Source organism: Euphorbia lathyris, chromosome 2, assembly GCF_963576675.1.
Source record: "Euphorbia lathyris chromosome 2, ddEupLath1.1, whole genome shotgun sequence".
NCBI lineage: Eukaryota > Viridiplantae > Streptophyta > Magnoliopsida > Malpighiales > Euphorbiaceae > Euphorbia > Euphorbia lathyris.
This window is the reverse complement of record NC_088911.1, coordinates 60,321,158-60,342,645: the sequence shown is the minus strand read 5'-3', so window position 1 is coordinate 60,342,645 and position 21,488 is coordinate 60,321,158. Positions and strand designations below refer to the sequence as shown.

The window sequence follows — 21,488 nt, the reverse complement described above, 5'->3', positions numbered from 1 at the left end:
AAAATAAATAGAAATTATACCCGTTGAGATCAACTATCTGACGATGTTATATCAACGACGCATGTGTCGATTTTTACCGTTATACATCACATTTTGTGCTTTGTTAATCGCTGCTTGATTATCATAATGTATAAAAAAAATTATTGGCACAGGCTTTGGCCATACAGGAATATCCTCTAGGAAGTTTCGTAGCCACTCGGCTTCTTCTCTGGTTTTATCCAAGGGTACAAACTCATACTCCATAGTGGATCTGGTTGTAATCGTTTGTCTTGAGGATTTCCAGGACACTGCTCCTCATGCTAGAGTAAACACATATCCACTTGTGCCTTTGGAATCTTTTATATCAGATATCCAACTTGCATCAAAGAATCCTTCCAACACAGCAGGTTCTCTCGTATAGTGCAATCCGTAATCACGAGTATATCGTAAATATCTAAGTATTCTTACAATGGCTTTCCAGTGGTTCTCTCCTAGATTACTCGTGTATCTTCTTAAAGTGCTAACAGTGAAAGCAATATCAGGCCTTGTGTAACTCATAAGATACATTAGACTGCATATTATTCTTGCATATTCCATTTGGTCTACGCTTTCACATTTATTTTTAGATAAATGTTGGTTAGTGTCGATTAGAGTTCTAGCTTTACCTAAATCATCCTTATTGAACTTGCCAAGTATCTTATCCATGTAGTGTGATTGAGTCAAGATGAGACCATTAGGTGAACGTTTGATTTGGATGCCTAAAATAATATCTACAGGTCCCATATCTTTCATATCAAACCGTGAATTTAACATGTTCTTGGCACTTCTCACCATCTTATCATTACTTCCAACAATGAGTATGTCATCAACATACAAACATAGAATAATATATCCTTGGGTAAATTTCAAATAAAACCCCTGTGATTTACTTTTTTCCAAACTAAGGACTGAAGTTTTCAACTTTAGCAAAATAAGGACTTTTTCGATTGATACTATTAAAATCACCCTTGACGACTTCAAAAATGACATATTTTAAGAACTACTAATATTCTAAGCAACTTTAATTCTTCAACTTTTTTATTTTGAGATTATTTAGATGATGTTTGGTAAAGAGAGAGAAAGTTAATGTTTAGAGAGAGAAAGTTCCAAAAAGATGATTTTCAAAAATAGAAAATGTAGTCTCATAGCAAATATGACATTGAACAACTTTAATTCTTGAAAATTTTCATTTTTAGGTCGTTAAAGATGGTTTGAATAGCATTAATCCAAAAGGTCCTTATTTTCTTAAAAGTGTGAAACCTCAATCCTCGTTTTAATAAAAAAGCAAACCAACCACAGTCCTTTATCTGAAAATTAGTGAAACCACATGGGTTTTATTTGAAATTTACCCTATATCCTTCTGTTAGGCATGAGTTTGACTACAAATTAACATGTTATTAAGGGTGTTTTTATAGCTAAATTACAAGAAAGAATGTCTTATAAGTGTTTTTATGCAGATATGTAAAGATTAAGTCGAACAGACTGGAAGCAGCCTGTTTCACGCATACCATGAGGAGTTGAGCCATTCTTTGATCCAGCGGTCTAACGCTGGGATTTCTGATGACGGACAATGACAGGACGGAAGGCAGGTGCGGCAGGAGCAGCAGGCAGAAAGGCGGATACAAAAATGCAAAAAATGCAAAAATGACTTTTTCATACAAAGTTGAATGTAGACAAATACAAAAATGCATTTATTGTGCATTAATTAGCATTTGGCTATGTGGGGTATTATTAAGCTTTACGTACTTTGAAAAAGTCATTCAACATAATTTCCATTATTACTTATTTATTTATTTAACTTCATCAACTCATCTTCTCCATCTGAAGCACAGAAATGTTCACATGCACCTTAATGATCATGTAGTATTTAATTATTCACCGTTAGATCTAGACTTATTAAATCTAAGTTGTAAGATACTTTCAATCTTCACCCCAGCATTCTAATAAGTCTAGATTTAATAACTTCATCTCACCTTAATTTGCTGATATTAGATCATTAATATTTTTTATAGTTTATCCAATTTCCCGGTGACATTATAATTTATAATCACTTTTTTTAATCAGAGTATTTTTAATGAGAATCAAATTCAAAAATCTCTACAAATTGAACTACAATCCGTGATTTAAACCAGAATGTTTATATATATATATATAGAAAATGAATTACATATCTTGAAAATTTAAAAATAATAGTCTAAATTTTTAAAATATTAATTCATGTACATACTAAGATCCTAACCTTTTAAAGTATATTCCAAGAATTTCCCTTTTTACCATTATAAATGACCTTTTACTAATCAAAGTATAATAACATCTTTTTTTTAATAAACTTTCATCTTTTTTAACATGTACATCAATTGAATAATAAAAATGATAAAATCCAAATTTACTCAAAACTTATTTGGAAAGTGAAGATAAACTCCACCTTTCAACATTTCCAACCTAAAGCAATTTTAAACTCGTTACAAAAACCATAAACAAGACCATTACTTAGAACCCCAAATTACTCCAAGTTGAAAATATTGAGGGCAAAATTGTATGTTCTTATATTAAAGACATCTTTCTAAAAAGTTGCAAATTTAAACTTTATTCCTAAATATATATATATATATATATATATATATATATATAAGCATAATACAGGGTTTTTATACTTTTTCCACACCAAACCGAAAAAATATGCCAAAAATCATAACTGATTCCAAGGTAGAGGCTATGTTCACTTTATTTTTGACAAAGTTAACATGTGGAAAAAACAAACTAAACCTTACTTTGTCAAATAAGCAAGCATAATAATGCATACCCCTACCTATGAAAATGAAAAGCTTTTAATAGTCGTTGAAAGGTGGCAATGTAGAATGGAAAAAGTAAAACAGATAATTTTTTGTAGAGTTTCCACCTAAATCTGACTAAATTGATGCCGATGAGGGTTAGTTAAATGATTTATTTGAAATCGAACTTGTTAATTGGTTGGCCTAATCTTAGCTGGATGCTCACTTGAATGATGTCGGAGGATGCCTTCAATATTTCTTTTTCAGCTGCGTCGGCCACTTCCATGGCTTCTCTGCAACAAGGAAGGTAGCAATATTATCATATGTCAAAACCAAATTCTGCCTGGATAATAGGTTTCAAAAATCACGACAATACCGTATCAATATGTCCTGAGGCATGCTAACTTCTATTTCAACTAATATCTTGCCTTGCAAAATGTGTCTTCTGATTCGCTCAACCTTCATTTTCTGAAATTCATCTAAAACTCATCAAATAGCCTCTCAATATTTGAAACACAAACCACAAAACATATTATAATTTTATAAAGTTATGGATCCATCTTATTCGAAATGAAGAATGCACCCTTTTTTTAATGGATACAACCTTTTAGTGTTGTTAAATGTAAAAATGGATCCAACGTTTTCATCAGTATGCAACATAATATATCATAAGTGACACTTCTTCTGCAAACAAGTAGAAGAGAGGGCAAATTGTCCAACCCCCACCCACTAGAATTACCCATTCATGGTAAGTCAGCTTGAGCACGGCAAAAGCTAAATGCATGTTACATACAGCAGGCGGAAGAAATAGTTAGAGTTACTATTTCACCCTTTAAGCTTTAAGCTCTGTTTTTCTGTTATTTCAATTATGGTATTTTGGGTATTTTGGGTTTTAGTTATTTTGTCATTTAGGCCAGCTGTCCTTTTCCCTTTTGTAACCGCTTAAGGGATAGCTGCTTATAAGGTCATGCAATTGTACTGTGAGGATCATCTTGAGAATTATAAACAATTTGTCTTCTTCCTCCAAATCCTCTGTTCTCTCCCTCTACCTAACTTCTTCTTCTTCTCTACTTTCTTCTTCTAAATTTATCTGTGCTCTATTCTAGGTCAGGAAATTCTACTTTTAACATTAGTATCAGAGATATTCAATCCTCCGGCCACTAAATCGTATGGTACAAACCCATTTCAAAATTACTCGTGCAGTTAAGAAAGCCATAGCCATGGATTCTCTGGAAAAGCATCTTAAAGAACTCACCGATCAGTTCTACGATCGCGCAGAGAAAACTGCAGAAAAGCTAGAGCAAATCGATACCAAGCAAGATGAACAGCAGAAACGCATAGAAAACTTGATAACAGAGCAAAACCAACTCCGTCGTGAGCAGATCGATTCTCAACGCACCATGGAAGAAAAACTCCAGAATACGATCACAACCCTAGTCAGGTTAATCCAACCCGTTCCTACACCTGAAAACACCATCTCACCATCTAGACCTATACCCATTCATTACAGTCCAAATCCTGAGAAAGGGCTGCTTGGTAGCAATCCTGGTTTTACAACAGGGGCATCATCTTCTCATCAGGAGAAACCCCAATTTCTAAACAAATTGCTCCCTAAATGTGATCTACCTGCGTTTGAAGGAAGTGATGCAGATCTATGGGTAAGCAAGTGTATTCGATATTTTGAAATATTTGAAGTAGCTGATGATAAGAAGGTTGTGCTTGCTGGTCTATACTTCCAAGGAAGAGCAGAGAAATGGTACAGGAATTGGATTCAGTCCAATCCTCGAGTTTCATGGAAGGAATTTATGGTGGAGGTAGAGAAGAGGTTTCAGGAAACCGAGATCGAGGATGTGGTACAACTGTTTTCATAGTTGAAACAGGAAATGACTGTTTTAGTCTATCAGGAGCAGTTTGAGGCTGCGAAACTGAAAATGGAGAAGGTACATCCATATCTCACTGAATCTTACTATATATCCAGTTTCATCACAGGTTTAAAGAAATACGAGCAGCAGTAAGATCATTTGAACCCACTACCCTGTATTCAACTATTAAACAAGCTAAGTACCAGGAAACCTATCTTAAGGAAATGATGGAAGCAGCGAAACCAAAACCAACATTCAGACCTCCCATAACTTCAAAACCCTGGAACAATACCAACCCCTCAAACACAAAAGCTTACCCCAGCCACATAGCTACCACAAAACTTCCTGAACAAAAGCTAAATAACCAAAATACCACCTCAACCACCCTTAAACGAATTCCAGGAGTTTGCTGGAAGTGTGGTGACAGATACTTTCCAGGCCATCAATGCACCACTAAGAAATTGAATATGCTCAATGGTGAAGAGGAGATACTGGAAGTGGAGACCACAGAAATAGAAGTGGTGGAAGGAGAAGCGGACCCAGAAAACACTCGAGAAGAGCAGCCTATTACTTTCTCAATTAATGCTCTTGATGGAGGAATTACTAGTGGTACCCTTAAGCTTAAGGGAACTCTCCAGAAGAAGCCAATCATGGTATTGATTGACAGTGGAAGTACCCATAGTTTCGTGGATATGAATTTGGCTCAGGAGATGAGGTTGCCTTTAATTAAGGTGAAACCAGTGGCTGTAACAGTGGCTGATGGACGACAATTGATGGTAAGTTCCAAGTGTCAAGACTGCAAGTGGACTATGCATCATAACAGGTTCTCTTTTAACTTTCGAGTTCTTGCATTGGGTGATTATGATCTAATACTCGGAGCTGATTGGATGAGAAAACATACCCCTGTTACTTTTGATTTTGATAATAATCGCTTAATGGTGCACCAGGGCAAGAAAGAAATTGAGTTAAAAGGATTAGGAGATGAAGTATCCTTAAAACTAATGTCTCTTAAGTCTGTTAACAAGATGATTACTAAAGGTTGGAAGGGAATTTCTTCAACCTTATTCCTCATCTCAACTGTGACTCCTGAAACTGAACCTGTACCATCACATACTACCCATCTTCCAAAAACACCACCATCTTACTTGCCCTTACTCACTAAATACCAACATATCTTCCTACCACCCACTTCATTACCTCCCATAAGGTCACATGACCATCATATACCCTTAAAACCCTCAACTGAACCTATCAATGTCAGACCTTTTAGGTATTCGTATCATCAAAAAAATGAGATTGAGAAACTCATTGCTGAAATGCTACAAAGTGGTATAATCCAACCTAGCCAAAGCCTGTATGCCTCCCCTGTTTTGCTTGTGAAGAAGAAAGAGGGAACTTGGAGGTTCTGTGTGGATTTCAGGGAGCTTAACAAAGCCACTATAAAGGATAAATTTCATATTCCTATAATCCAGGAACTCATTGATGAATTACATGGGGCCAAGGTGTTCACTAAACTAGACCTGCGATCTGGTTACCACCAAATCAGAATGAAGCCTGAAGATGTGCAGAAGACAGCTTTCAGGACCCATACAGGACACTATGAGTTTTTAGTCATGCCATTTGGCTTGACAAATGCTCCCGCAACATTTCAATCCTTAATGAATACAGTTTTTCAACCCTATCTACGAAAATTTGTATTGGTTTTTTTTGATGACATACTTATATACAGTCAATCAGAGGAGCAGCATAAAGAACATCTATCACTAGTATTTCAGCTTCTAGAGGCTCACCAACTATTTGCAAAGGGATCTAAGTGTGAGGTTGCTGTACCTTCAGTTTCCTACCTAGGGCACATTATCTCTCAGGAAGGGGTAGCCACTGACCCATCCAAGATTGAAGCTATGGTCAAATGGCCCATTCCTACTACACTCAAAGCTCTTAGAGGATTCTTGGGGTTGACTGGCTATTACAGGAGGTTTATCAAAGGATATGGCAACATAAGCAAGCCCATGACAGAATTACTCAAAAGAGACAAGTTTCATTGGACTACAGAGGCTACTGAAGCTTTTCAAACCTTAAAGAGGTTAATGACTGAGGCCCCAGTCTTGTCCTTGCCTGATTTCAAGCTTCCATTTGTGCTGGAATGTGATGCAAGTGGCTCCGGAATTGGAGCTGTCCTAATGCAGCAAGGTAAACCTATATGCTTCTTATCTAAATCTCTAAGTCCTAGAAATAGAGCTTTATCAGAATATGAGAGAGAGTTGTTAGCTATTCTGCAAGCTTGTACAACATGGAGGCATTATTTAGAGCATTCCCATTTTATCATTAAAACTGACCATGAAAGTATTAAGCATTTGCTGGAGCAAAAGCTTCATACTTATTTGCAGCATAAAGGAATCTCAAAGCTTTTGGGCTTAGAGTACTCCATCCAGTATAAAAAAGGGGTTGAAAACAAGGTTGCTGATGCCTTATCAAGACAAATGGAGGATCAAAGCTCCTTATTGGCTATTTCTATGGTTGTTCCAACTTGGTTGGAGGAGGTGCAAGCATCTTATATTGGTGACTCTATAGTGGCACTTCTGATTCAACAACTCACAGTACAACCAACCAGTGACCCCAAATATACCTTACAGCAAGGCATTTTAAGATTCAAGCAAAGAATCTACATTGGCAGCACTACTGATCTCAGGCAAAGAATTCTTACTGCTGGACATGATTCTTCCCTCGGTGGTCACTCCGGAATTAAGGGAACTTTCACACGATTACAACAACATTTCTATTGGCCTCGAATGCAGGAAGATGTTGTTAAATGGATAGCAAGTTGTGACACTTGTTTGAGGTGCAAAGCTGATCACTCAGCTTATCCAGGCCTTCTTCAGCCCCTACCCTATTCCACAGGGTGCATGGCAAGATGTGGCCATGGATTTCGTGGAGAAATTGCCTAAATCCAAGGGGTATGACACTATACTAGTGGTTATTGATAGGTTCACAAAAACTGGTCATTTCATCCTTTTATCTCACCCTTTCAATGCTTCAATAGTGGCCAAAGCATTCCTTGATAACATCTTCAAGTTACATGGAATGCCTCAAACTATTACCTCTGACAGGGATAAGATTTTTACTGGAGCATTTTGGAAGGAGCTCATGAAGTTGTTGGGCATTAAACTGCAATTTAGCAGTGCTTATCATCCTCAAACGGATGGACAGACAGAAAGGTTGAATCAATGCCTGGAGAACTACCTCAGAAGCATGTGTTTCATCAACCCAAAAAAATGGGCTGAATGGCTTAGCCTTGCAGAATACTGGTACAACACCAGCTACCACAGTTCTCTCAAAATGAGCCCCTATCAGGCTTTATTTGGCATCGCACCTCAACTCCCATTGGTTCCTACGGTTACTTCACCAGTTGCGTCTGTTGAGGAATTCTTAAGTGCCAGGGAGCATATGAGCTCTTATTTAAAGGATTGCCTTGCCTCTTCCCAGAACCGCATGAAGCAGGTAGCTGATAAAAAGAGAACTGACAGGGAAAACCAGGTGGGAGATATGGTGTTTCTCAAGCTTCAACCTTACCGACAGCTGACTGTGGCTATCCGGGCCTCTCTAAAATTGTCTGCTAAATATTATGGTCCGTTCCTAATTGAAGAACGAATTGGTAAGGTCGCCTACAAGCTTAAACTACCCCCTAATTGCAAAATACACCCTGTATTTCACATCTCTCTACTTAAGAAACAGATCAACTCTGCCACCCCAGTTTTCACTACACTCCCTCCTATCACTGACAATGAGTGGGTCATCAAACCTCAAAAGGTTCTTAATACCAGGACTGCTTTCATAGATGACATTCCTACCAAACAGTTATTGATTTTATGGGTTGGATTCTCTGCTGTTGATGCCACCTGGGAGGATGAGTCTAGTTTCAGCAAACAATTTCAACAATTTCCAGAGTTTTATCATTCTTGGGGACAAGAATGTTCTAAAGGGGGAGGTATTGTTACATACAGCAGGCGGAAGAAATAGTTAGAGTTACTATTTCACCCTTTAACCTTTAAGCTCTGTTTTTCTGTTATTTCAATTATGGTATTTTGGGTTTTAGTTATTTTTTCATTTAGGCCAGCTGTCCTTTTCCCTTTTGTAACCGCTTAAGGGATAGCTGCTTATAAGGTCATGCAATTGTACTGTGAGGATCATCTTGAGAATTATAAACAATTTGTCTTCTTCCTCCAAATCCTCTGTTCTCTCCCTCTACCTAACTTCTTCTTCTTCTCTACTTTCTTCTTCTAAATTTATCTGTGCTCTATTCTAGGTCAGGAAATTCTACTTTTAACAATGCATAACTGTTTCAAGAAAAGAAAAGAAAAGATAAAATTAATCTACCTCCGGGAACCTCGACAAGAAAGCATTGGAAACCACCACTTCAATGTCTTTGTCATCCAAAGAAGTATCTGGATTTTGATTTGCACATTCTTCTGAACTACCTTGAGGGTTCCTCATGCTGGGGCAAATTTGTAAAAAAGCTGGATCTGCAGACGTATTGGAAAAAAAAAGTCATAGTACGATACTATGGTAGTGTGTTCTGTCTGCATTAATTAATGCAATGAACACTGGAAAGATATCAATGGTTAGGTAGCAAATTAACCACAACTTCGGATTTTCTTGGGGTAAATAAGTACCTTCCAAGTGATCTACAGTCATATCATATGTGCAGGTTCTTGTACCCAACACAAGATTAAATGAAAGAATCAACAAGGCAACAGAATCCAACTAAATAACTCATTCTAAGTTTTCTTTTAAGACAATTTTTTAACACTATGCTCTGTTTGTTTCGCAAAAAAAAAAAAAAAAAAAAAAAAAATTCCCTTCAAAAAAAAAAAAATCTGAGGAAAATATTTTCCCTTGTTTGGTTGTTACATAAAAGTAGGTTATAAAATATTGAAAATTGTATTCCCGATCTGAGCTTCCAATGCAAGGTTTGCTATAGCTTCACTGTTAATCTTTTGATTTCTCTCTCTAATTAATGATTGGAAAATAACTTCCCCTCTATAGAATGGGAAATTATTTTCCCTAACCTTGTGAAGGTTTTCCATTTAACTAGGAATTTATTTTTCTTTTGCATTCCCAACATTAGAAAATAAAGAAAATATTTTCCGTGAAGATATTTTCTGCTTAATAAACGAAGTCTACCCCAACAGAAGAGGTCTTCCCTATTTCCTTCACATGAATCCTTAAAGGATAAGGTACCAAGTGTAGTCAATGAAGCCATACTACTCTGAGAATCAAGCAGATTGCACGAATATGACCATCATAGCCTAATTAAGTCAAAATATGTGCAAAGATCAGGGGAAGTGCTTTCTTTCTTTCGCCCATTTTTGTTTTTCTAATACTAATTTTAAATAAGAATACTTCTGTATGAATATTTGATGAGTGTTCAAAACTAAACCTTCAATCAGGTGCCTTGGAAACTAGGTCTCTGATGAATTTTGGAAGATCACACAAGTTACATACCTATGTGTATAAAAACTTCAGCTATTTCAGGATGCGACTTGTGAATTTCCCAACGGACCTTCTCACCAATTCCATGGGCTGCACTAACGCTGCTGAATGGATTAACCTGCAATTGTAAAGAGCGATCACTCAGAGAAGAAACCATGAGTCCAGCTACTACTCTCTCTCTCTCTCTTTGAGCAGTTCTTTTTAATTTGGAAATATAACTACAAGCACTAAAAAAAATGTATTAAGGAGGAGAACCAACCTCAATATGTACATCCAGATACAAAAATGAACCAGCCCTCCTTCCTCTCAACCGATGGCATCCCTGCAAACAATTCCAAAAAGTTCTTGAGCAATATTTAATCAGATGAAAGTTTGCACCAACTTCCATTCATTCTCCAACAGATGACTTAAGTAGGAAAACCAAACATCACAGGGCTAGAAATTTGGAGTAAAATGAGCGTGACTTTTAGATATTACACAGTAAGATTTTCTGATAATTACATGACCAGCCTGTCATTCACCAATGCTATGAATTTCTAAAGTTTTAGTTTACTTGACTTCCAAACCATGAACAAAGTAGTATCCTTTTGCCTGCAGTTGCATTAAATGAAGTTCAGTTTTGACTGCTTAATAACAGTCTTCCTACAGATGCACAACTGAACACAACAATGAAACTGAGGACAACTGCAGCAAGCTTGAAAATATATTGCACTGTGAAATCTTTTACTTATGATGCTAGTAGTCATGTAAAATATGTGCCTGTAATATATTTCCATTCACACACTTGCAAGATAGTTCTAATCTGCAATCAAGTCGTTCAATGCAAGCTGGGATGCATGTCTGCCTCCTTCCATCTGGATTCCGGACCATGTACTCAGCTATAGTGAACTGACTATTCTACCATTCTTTGGCATCAAGGAACATTACTTGGTCTTCCCATGTTTTTGAACAAGACCATCCGCCAAACTAACGGCTACCAGTGTCAAAAATAATGTTAAACTCCCCAATCAGCTCAATTAGGAAAGTAATATAATAACAACAACAACAAAGCCTTCGTTCCGAAATGATTCGGGGTCATGAACCGTTATACGAAACCGTGAAATCAAGTTGTGTCAGCGACATAAATTCTCTCCCTCCACTCCGTCCTATCCACTGTCATATTTTCTTCAATCCCCAATAAACTCATATCACTCTCAATCACCCTCTTCCAAGTTTGCTTAGGCCTTCTCCTACCCCTCACCATTGCATCCCTTTCCTACCCCTCACCATTGCATCCCTTTGCCACTCTTCAATCCTTCTAACCGATGCATCAAGCGCTCTTCGTCTTACATGGCCAAACCACCTCAGTCGATTTTCCTTTATTTTATCCTCAATAGATGTAACCCCTACTTTCGTCCTAATTATTTCATTCCTCACCTGATCCTTTCTCGTATGTGTTTCACTGTCCAACATTCCGTACCATATAACAATGCAGGTCTAATTAGGAAAGTCATACAAGCCTATAAAAATAAAAATTAAAAGAAAAAAGAAAAATCTCTTTTGATTGAAACCCAGTCAATATCCATTGAATAATGCATTTCTTATGGTCATCACAATACAACTGAGAAGCCAATAAAAGAAGTCTTAGAAACTAACGCTAAAAAATTCTGCACAACAAAATTCTGATACCAACCTTGACACCTTCAACTAGTAGTATTGTTTGCTTTATGAGATCCAAATCTTGCTCCGGAATTGCAGCATCTACCAATTCCAAGACACTAATTGGCCAATAACAAGAAATTAAACCAGGTGATATACATGCCCAGAAAACTATAGCAAGTACATCTATTTAATGGTTAAATAATGACAAAATATACCCCTGAGAAATACAGAAGTAAAGAAATGAAAGCATCTTTGCAGCCATTTGATTTTGACAAGTCATATAATCTGCCTCGGTTTCAAAAATTAATTCCAATTTCCATAAGCCATGCTACACAATGAGCATGCCCACAAGAAATACAGCTAACACAACTGAACACCCCAAAGCAATGAAGAAGGCTAAAAAACTGACCATTTAATCAATTTATGCAAGAAATATTCACATCCTAATATTTAAGAAAACGGGTACAGGCATTAGAAGGGCACAATAAGAAGTACAAAAAGACAAGAAAGAGCAATGGGGCACACATAAAAAAAACAATAAAAATAAATAAAAGATACAGTACCTCTGATACCCAGATTCCAGTCCAGCTTTTAGTATCATGCCTGACACGACAAGTCCAGCAAGAGGATCCAGAAACTTAACTCCAAGGATGGAGCCTCCTGGAGTCATAAAACAGATTCTTAGCAAGTTAATATTTCCACAACCAAGTACCCTCACATTAGGAGACTTCAATTAAAAGAAAATTTAATTGGAGGAAGAAGCACTAACTACTCAAAATCCTATCGGAATTAAAGATCAAAATTTGCATATCAATTTTTCTCAATAGTCACAACAACATAAACACATATTCACTTTAACTGCACATTTTTCAAACAATTTATACAATCTATTGAATTCCCCTTCAAGTGAAATTCAACATGGAAGGAATGACGGCATACAGTTTCTACAATCTAAGAAACCCATCCATAGACTAGTCATGCAATTCTTCAGAAATAATGCAAAATAAGAAATCAATTCAAAGGGGAAACAAAATGCCCTAGTTACCAGCTATGTTGCATGGAAACAGACGCGGAAACTGAACCGGACACCAGGAAACATTATTTCTAAAAAACATAGGAAACGGAAACGTGAAAATAAATATTAAAAATATAGGGACATATATAGAAATGTCAAAAGTATAATAATAAAAACTAGAGGTGATACAACATTGAGTAGAAAATACGAATAATTAGAAATTGTAGAATAGAAATTGTCATCAATTTAGAAGTTCTAGCTAAAAAGGAAGTTTCACTTGGCTAGAATCATAGTCGGAACTGGAATTGGTTTTGTTTTCTGGTGGAAACGGTTTCCTAAACCGGAAACGTATTTCCTATTTTCAATATGCCTGGATGTTAGATACTATAATAAGCTTAAGAGCTTTTTAGTAATTTTACTTATATCAGTACTATAAATACATGTATCTGTAATTGTTTTCAATAAGAAAGAATTCTGGATTTCTTCATTTTTCTGTTTCTCTGTTATACAAGATGGTATCAGAGCTTATGGGTTTGTTCATCTGATTTCTCCTTCTAAAACCTAATGGTGAAAAAGAAGCAAAGTTATCCTCTTCAATCGCAACAAATTGACGGTCATGAAACTGAAGTTACGAGTTCATCGGAAGAAGACGATGTAGCAGATAGATCTGTCCTTCCGCATCAGAATGTGATCGGAAGTCAAAATATGATCGGCGATCAAGGAGCAACTAGCAAACTTGAATCAGAGCGAACGCGCGATCATTCAGAGAAACAGGTTCAACCTAAGAAGAAATCCCCTGTTTCACAACACAAAGACTCAGAATCCTACAGATCGATCTCGGTAACATATAATCCTAGCCTAATTCTTGTAAGTTCATGCTTAACTGGAAGTAACAGTTACATTCCATAGAGTCATTCTATGATTCATGCCCTAAGAGCCAAACGGAAGTTGAATTTTATTTTACAAGACTCAAAGTCTATGTTAGGAACCCCTGAGTATGAACGATTGGAAGAAATAGATAGCCTAGTATTTTCCTAGCTAATCTATTCAATCTCGAAAGAAATCGCAAACGCATTTCTTTATGCTGCATCTGCTAGATTAATCTGGATTGAACTGCAACAGCGTTTCAGTAAACATAACGCTCTTCAACTTTTCCATCTAAAACAAGAGTTAAGTAAAATAACTCAAGGCAGTCAATCTATTTCATCTTACTTCATGAAATTGAAGAGATGTTGGGATGAAATATCTGTTTTATAGCCTTTTCAGAACTGCGATTGTGGAGTTTCACAAACTCTATTTCTGAATTCTTGTAAGACAGATCAAGTAATGCAGTTTCTCTCTGGACTAAATCCTGAATATGAATATGTTTGCCATCAAATTTTGCTCATGGATCCTATTCCTCACATTAATAGTGCTTATTCTATGGTTCAACGCGTTGAGCGCCAAAGAGGATATGTGGCGGATAGTCAAACCTATTTTGCCAATGCTGTGGCTACTTCTTTGGCTAAACCTGTTTTCAAAACAACCTCTAACAAAAAAGAATTATTCTAAAGACAAAAAGAACAAGAGCGACAAATATTGTACTCATTGTAAACGATATAAGCATGTGAAAGAGGAACATTTTCTGTTACACGGCTTTCCGGACTGGTATAAAGGCAAAAAATCTAATACTTCTGCTACTAATCATGTTTCTAGTTCTAGTTCTGCTACAGCTGCTTTTGTGAATACAGAACTTGATTCACCACTCGATGATGTTAGTGATGATGATGGAACTGAGGAATATTTCAGTGGCAACAAAGGCATGGAAAAAGGTGTTATGAAGTTAGTGCAGAAGGAGTTACAATGCCTACTTAAAGGCAAGTCTGTTTCAGAGGCTAAGCCGGCTTTCACAGCTTTTGCAAGCAGTGGTACATATGCTTTTTCTGTTACACCAGTTGCTAGCACAAATAGTCGTGTTTCTTCTGTGTGGATTATAGATTCTGGAGCTTCTACACATATGTGCAATAATTTGCAATGTTTTTCTTCTCAAGAACATTTGCCTCACTTTAGAAATATCTATTTACATGATGGACAAACACAGAAGGTGCTTATCACAGGCACAATTATGCTAAGACAAGATATAATTTTACAAGGGGTTCTTTACGTGCCACAATTTGAGTTTAATCTGCTCTCAGTGGGACAGCTATTAGCTGATAGCAAGATTTTAATTCAATTTTTTGCTTCTCATTGCATTCTACAGGACCAGGCCTCTAGCAGAATTTTAGCAGTTGGTTCTTGCTATAATGGCCTTTATATGCTCAATCAAGCTTCTTTTCATCCTAGTGTTCTGCTGAGTTATGTTGGTGCTGCTCAACTTCATGTTAATCATGTGAAAGATTCAATTGTCCATAACATTTGGCATTTCAGACTAGGTCACGTTTCTTATCAAACTTTACATAAATTGTTTAGTTCTTTTGTTGATTCTAAAAATGTATCAGTTTGTGATGTCTATCACGCGTCCAAACAGACTCGAAATGTCTCTTATTCTAGTTCCATTAAAACTTCTAGTTGTTTTTCTCTCATTCATGTGGATTTGTGGGGTCCTTATAGAAGTCCTGCAACAAATGGAGAAAGATATATGATGACAGTGGTTGATGATTTCTCTAAGGTTACTTGGATTTTCTTATTGCATTATAAATCCCAAGTTCTTCAATTACTTGATCAATTTATTCGAATGGTTTCTGTCAGTTTAATTCAAAGGAGCAACATGTCAGGACAGACAATGGTACTGAGTTTACTAACACATTAACTCAACAAGTTTTTCATTCTCATGGTATTATTCATGAGAAAACTTGTGTTTACACACCTCAACAAAACGGTGTAGTAGAACGAAAGCACAGACATCTCACTGAGATAGCCAGGGCTTTGCTACATCTCACAAATTATTAATGTTTTACCTACAAGGGTATTACATTGGAAGAGTCCTCTTTCTATTTTCACATCCTAAGTTGGATTCTTTCAAGGTCTTTGGCTGTCTATGCTACATTACAAACACCAAACCACATAAGACCAAGTTTGAGATGCGAGCTTACAGAGCTATTTACATGGGATTAGCACCAGGGAAAAAGGGATACAAGGTGTATACCCTGGATACACATAAATTTTGTGTTTCCCGGGATGTTGAATTTTATGAAACCATTTTCCCTTTTTCTTCCTCTTCTTCTACATCTACACCTGACACTTTTGTTTTACCACTTCCTATTTCTTCTGATCCCCCAGATCTTCCTATTTTACCTACAGAACCTTTATTTTCTACTTCTACTTCTTTTTCTCATTCTTCTATTCCTTCTACTTCTGCATCTGCAGACTTAGTTTCACCTTCTACTTTTATGTCACATTCTTCTCCTTCTTTCCCTACTTCCCCTACTTCAGTTTCCAGATCTCCTATTGAACCAGCACCTGTTCTTAGAGAGTCTCATAGAACTAAAAAGCAACCTACTTGGATGACAGATTTTGTTGTCAATTCTTCCCATACTACTTCTCATCCTTCCCTTGGTTCTTCAGTTACCTTTTCTCCTCATTATCATGCTTTTTTAACTCAAATTTCTAAAGTCAAAGAACCTCAGACCTATTCTGAAGCTAAATCTGACCCTGCCTGGGTTAAAGCAATGGATGCTAAACTTTCAGCTCTAGAAACTAATGATACCTGGACCCTTACTACATTACCTCCAGGAAAGAATACCATTACTACTAGGTGGATTTTTCGAGTTAAATATAACTCAGATGGTTCAGTGGAGAGGTTTAAGGCTCGTCTTGTAACAAGAGGCTACAATCAAAAGCATGGGGTTGACTATACTGAAAGCTTCTCTCCTGTCACTAAAGTAGTCACGGTAAGGTTATTTCTTGCCATTGCTGCAAAAGGATGGACTATTCATTAAATTGACATAAACAACGCTTATTTGCATGGTTATGTTGATGAGGACATTTATTTAGAGCCAAAAAGGGCAGGTATGTAAGCTAAAACAAGTCATTGTATGGGTTAAAACAAGCAGGTAGACAATGGTACAAGGAATTTACCAACAGATTGCTTGATTTGGGTTTTGTAAAATCTTATCATGATTATTGTCTCTTTACTAAGACAACTAAGGAGGATTTTCTTGTCTTGTGATTGTCATTTATGTTGATGATGCTTTAATTACTGGTTCTTCAGAAATATTAATCTCTGAAGTCAAAACTGCATTAGATAAGGCTTTCACAATTAAAGACCTTGGTTAAGCTAGGTACTTCCTAGGTGTGGAATTCGCAAGATCATCAAATGGCTTATATCTATCCCAACAAAAATACATTTATGAGATGATAGTTGATGCGGGTCTTACTGATGCACATGTTGTTAATAGTCCAATGCCCAGTGGTGTTAAACTTGATGATCAATCTAAAATTTTTGCATATCCAGAGAGATACCGAAGAATTATAGGAAGACTTCTATATATTTCCTTCATAACTCAACAGCTAAGTCAGTTCATATGCAAGTAGCAATTCATGTCTTAAAGTACTTGAAGGGTACTTCACATTTGGGGTTATTTTATCCTAAAGACAATGATTTTCAGCTGATCATTTTCTGTGATTCTGACTGGGGACGTTGTAAAGTGACAAGAAAGGGAAATCTTTAATTTCTGGGAAATCAAAGAAGGAAACAACAGTGAGTCGTTCATCTGCGGAAGCCATATACATAGCTGTCAATCCCGTTTTTCACGAACAAACTAAACACATTGATATTGATTGTCATGTGGTCAGAGAGCAATATGTTTCTGGGTTCATAGATACACCTTATATATCTGTAATTGTTTTCAATAAGAAAGAATTTTGGATTTCTTCATTTGTCTGTTTCTCTGTTATACAAGACCGGAAACTTGATATTGAACGCAGAAACGCTATTGAAGAGGAGTTTATGTGCAACATAGTTTACCAGTAGTTACTGAAATCAGGAAGTAGTAAGCACTGAATCTTGTTGGAGTTTTAAACAAGGAAACTCAAAAAAGCACAGCACAATAGGAAGAAATGAAGAAGAATGGAGTGAATATGAACTGAAAAGTAAAGTCAGAAAAGGTTATATTGATTTCACTTAATTTCACTAAAATAAAACATGGCTCTGCAGACTTAAATGCAAAAGGAAATAATTGAACAACCAAAAAAGTAGCAACACGTCACTAACACGTACTACTAAATTATAGCAACAAGTAAGGTAGTGCAGCACGTTCAAACTACTGCAGCACTTTAGACACATATAATAACTACCAATAACATTTTAGGGATTTCTAACACATCTAACTGTTAAATAGGATGCCTATAATCATAACATCTTGTAAAGCTAAATTTAACTTCAACTAAAACCAAACAAAGTGGCCATTTATGCAGGAAAAAAAATTTAAAAATTAAAAAAAAAACTTCTTCTTACCAACCCCAATAAGTGCAACAACAGATGAAATGGCATCTACTCGATGATGCCATGCATTTGCTTTCATAAGTCCACTTCCTTGTCTTTCCCCAGCTTGTTTTGTTATCCAGTAAAGCCTGCAAGTGCATAAAAATAAATAGATGTCATAAAGCCAAGAAACATACCCATCAGGAAGTCAAATAATTAACTGAAACAGGCTGTGGTGGATTATCACTTTAAGAACTGGTCTTCATCAGAAGATGCACAGGGATGGTAAGATCTGAATTCTGAAAGTCTCGCAAATTCAAATCTTCCCATCTGGAAATGTAAAAAATCCTGGTCCTATATTGAAAGCGAAATCCGAGAGATAGAATATGAAATTTCATGCAGAAAATATGATGGTCTCCTGTGATAATTACTTAAAAATACAAGTGCAAAGAATAAATGTTTCACATGAACCTTTAACCTAAGTCAAAAGGCATCTATAAAACCCAACCTAGCATATATTACAGATGATAGAAGGGTGAATTAGGATACCACCACTTTAGAGTGCGAGGGAGCTAATGAGAATCAATAGCATCAGCCAAGAATCCAACAAATTACTAACCCTTCTTTTACAGATATTGACAAAATAGTCATGCTCAAGGCAAGCATGGGATGCTCCATGTCAATTCCATGATGAAGTCCACCATGACTATGACTATGCACATGTTCATGAGTCATTGAATGGTTTACCACTTCTGAAGATGCAGACAACAACCCCTGCACTTGAGAATTGCTGGATCATTAACAAAATCTTACTCTGGGATTGAGAAAGCAAATGTAGACATCAGGAGCGGAATGCAGCATGAAAACCTTAATTCAAAAGGGGAAGTAAGAGAAAAGAAATCTCACAAGAAGAAGATCCAAAGCATGCCAAGCAATACCGCCAGCAGTTGCCAAAAGCATGCAAGAAATTCCAAGGGCTCCCAAAGACTCGAATTTTCCATGCCCTGAGCAAGAAAAAGGAAGACGGGAATTACAAAACCTAGAGGCATAACGCCTTCTCATTCTTCTCCAACAACATATTACAGTATTAGACTGAAAAGCTTTCCTTCAATATCACATCCACTAGAAGAAGGTGAAAATGAAACATCCACCTAGAAAATAAAATGCATAAAAAGCACTGGAGGATTCAGACAGAGGACATCTGAATCTTAGGATCCATGATACAATAATTTGTTTTCCAATTACCACCATAACCTTTAGAATACTAACATACATCATGAACCATATGGCTGATGAAGGTCAATGAAGGTAGCAATTTAAGATCCAAACAACATATAAAGATATGTAATATACCAATCTGATAATAAACAGTGAATTAGCTAGTACTCTGACTTCTTTCAAAAAAAATTCTTCTTCTCTTTCACAGCTCCAATAAATGTTATAAGCCATATCAATGCAAAAAACCAAGGGAAGTTTAAATAATCCCTGCTTGGATGAAGGTTTCACAAGGTTCATTAAAGGGAGGGGAGGGAAGGGGAAGGGAAGGGAGGGGAGATTATTTATAGAACCTTCAGATCCCACCAATTTGGTGGGACTGAAATTGAGGTTATTTCAAGGTTTTTGAACCTCCATTTAACCCTCATTTAACCTTCATTTAAACTTAAACTCCTAGCCAAGCAAGGTTAGAAAAATAACCTCCATTTAAACTCCTTCCCAACCAAGGTTAGGAAAATAACCTCACTTTAATGAACCTCCTCTAACCCCCATCCACCTAGAGACCAGGTCCTACAATTAATTCAAAATTGCCACACAAATTTGCAAACAGTTAAAAATCACAATGTCACATCCTTCCAAAATCGCACCAACTAGTTAAACCCAATCAACTCTACAATATCACAACTTCAATCATCAATGGCTTCCATGGAAAAGAAAATGTGTTGCAAATAAAGTTCAATTAAGAATGAAAATCCCCATGCTCAGTCTACAAATGTGAATATATATAAGCAGGAGAAATTATAATTTGTTGTTGATTTATTGGATAAGGCATAATGCACAAAAATAAGTTGAGTGGACCATGAACTCAGAAATATGTCTACTATAAAAAGAGGAAAGCAAATTAGAAAAGCAGATTTTAAATCAATCCTGGAAAAAAAAAATGTTGTAGTCTGATGAAGCTAGCTGAACAAAAAAGACAAGGCAGACATATGCATATATTTAGAACAATGGAGTAGCGTGGAGGTACAAATTAAAAGTGACCATATGGATGTTCTTTGTCTCTAGGAGCATTTCCAGCTTTGAAGGACCATAAAGCAACCCCACTAAGAACCTGCAAAAAAAAAAAAAAAAATCTTAAAATTACGGTAAATGAAGAAAGAGAGGAAGAAGAAAAAAAGAATAAAGAAGGTAAGTATACCACATCAGAAACAGAGTGGGCAGCATCGGCAACTATTGCAGTGCTTCCTGATAAATAACCAGTGAAAGCTTTTCCAGCAGCTAAGGCAATATCAGCGGCAAGGCCCAAACGGAATATTTTCTCGCCATCTTGGGTAGAGGGTTGATTATGGCGGTGATCGGAGTGGGGATGAGGAAGTCCGAAATGGCAGCGTGTAGGGATATTGTAAAAAGGAAATTGGGGTGAAGTAGGGGAAGGATCGAGCAAGTGAGAATTGATATAATAAAGAGTTGAGGAAAGAGTTTTATGGCGGCAAGAAGAAATAGAGGAGATGAAATGGGATTTAAAGAGGAATCTCAATCCCATTGTGATAGAAGTGGGAGGGAGATGACAGAAATTTCTGAATATGAAGATCGCTCGCTCTCCCGTTAATTAATTAATTGCTTACTAATAACGCCATTATTCTGTATTTCTATTCTTCCTCAATTTTACTTTTTGAAATCGAATTGCAGTACTACTGTGAGGAATTTTCGATGTTATTTCTATCCAGCGTTACTTCGGACAATGGAAAAGTTTTTTTTTTTTTTTTGACAGGAGAAAAGAATGAAAAAATAAAACACTACAACAAGTTAGTCCGGGATTAGCTTAGGAAAGCTAACTCCCACATTATCTTCCGAAAACAAAAACAAAAGGAAATTAGGGGGAGACGAGAAAATCGAGACGCCCAAAGCCATCTCATGGCCTTCTGTAGCAAGTCGATCTGCCACCTGATTCTGCTCTCTATAAACATGGCAGAAGTTGATACTATCGAAAGAGGAGCAAATCCTTCTAATTGTCTTGACTAAATTCTGGCTCCCTAAGCACAGATCCCTTTTATCAGAAATTAAATTGACTACTT

At 36.5% G+C, this 21,488-nt stretch overlaps 1 protein-coding gene across 1 annotated transcript; it reads right to left on the bottom strand.

The window, feature by feature from the left end:
• Positions 1-2,690: 2,690 nt before the first annotated feature.
• On the bottom strand, positions 2,691-21,099 carry LOC136218387 (metal tolerance protein 2). The gene is made up of 12 exons (XM_066005228.1): positions 20,612-21,099; positions 20,455-20,524; positions 19,105-19,202; positions 18,818-18,972; positions 18,232-18,347; positions 12,346-12,442; positions 11,814-11,898; positions 10,401-10,463; positions 10,154-10,259; positions 9,026-9,171; positions 3,166-3,257; positions 2,691-3,082 (listed from the first exon to the last, which is right to left on the bottom strand). Exons 1-12 carry the CDS (start codon positions 20,954-20,956, stop codon positions 2,962-2,964), a joined length of 1,494 nt encoding a protein of 497 aa, XP_065861300.1. The 5' UTR covers positions 20,957-21,099; the 3' UTR covers positions 2,691-2,961.
• Between the last annotated feature and the right edge of the window lie 389 nt (positions 21,100-21,488).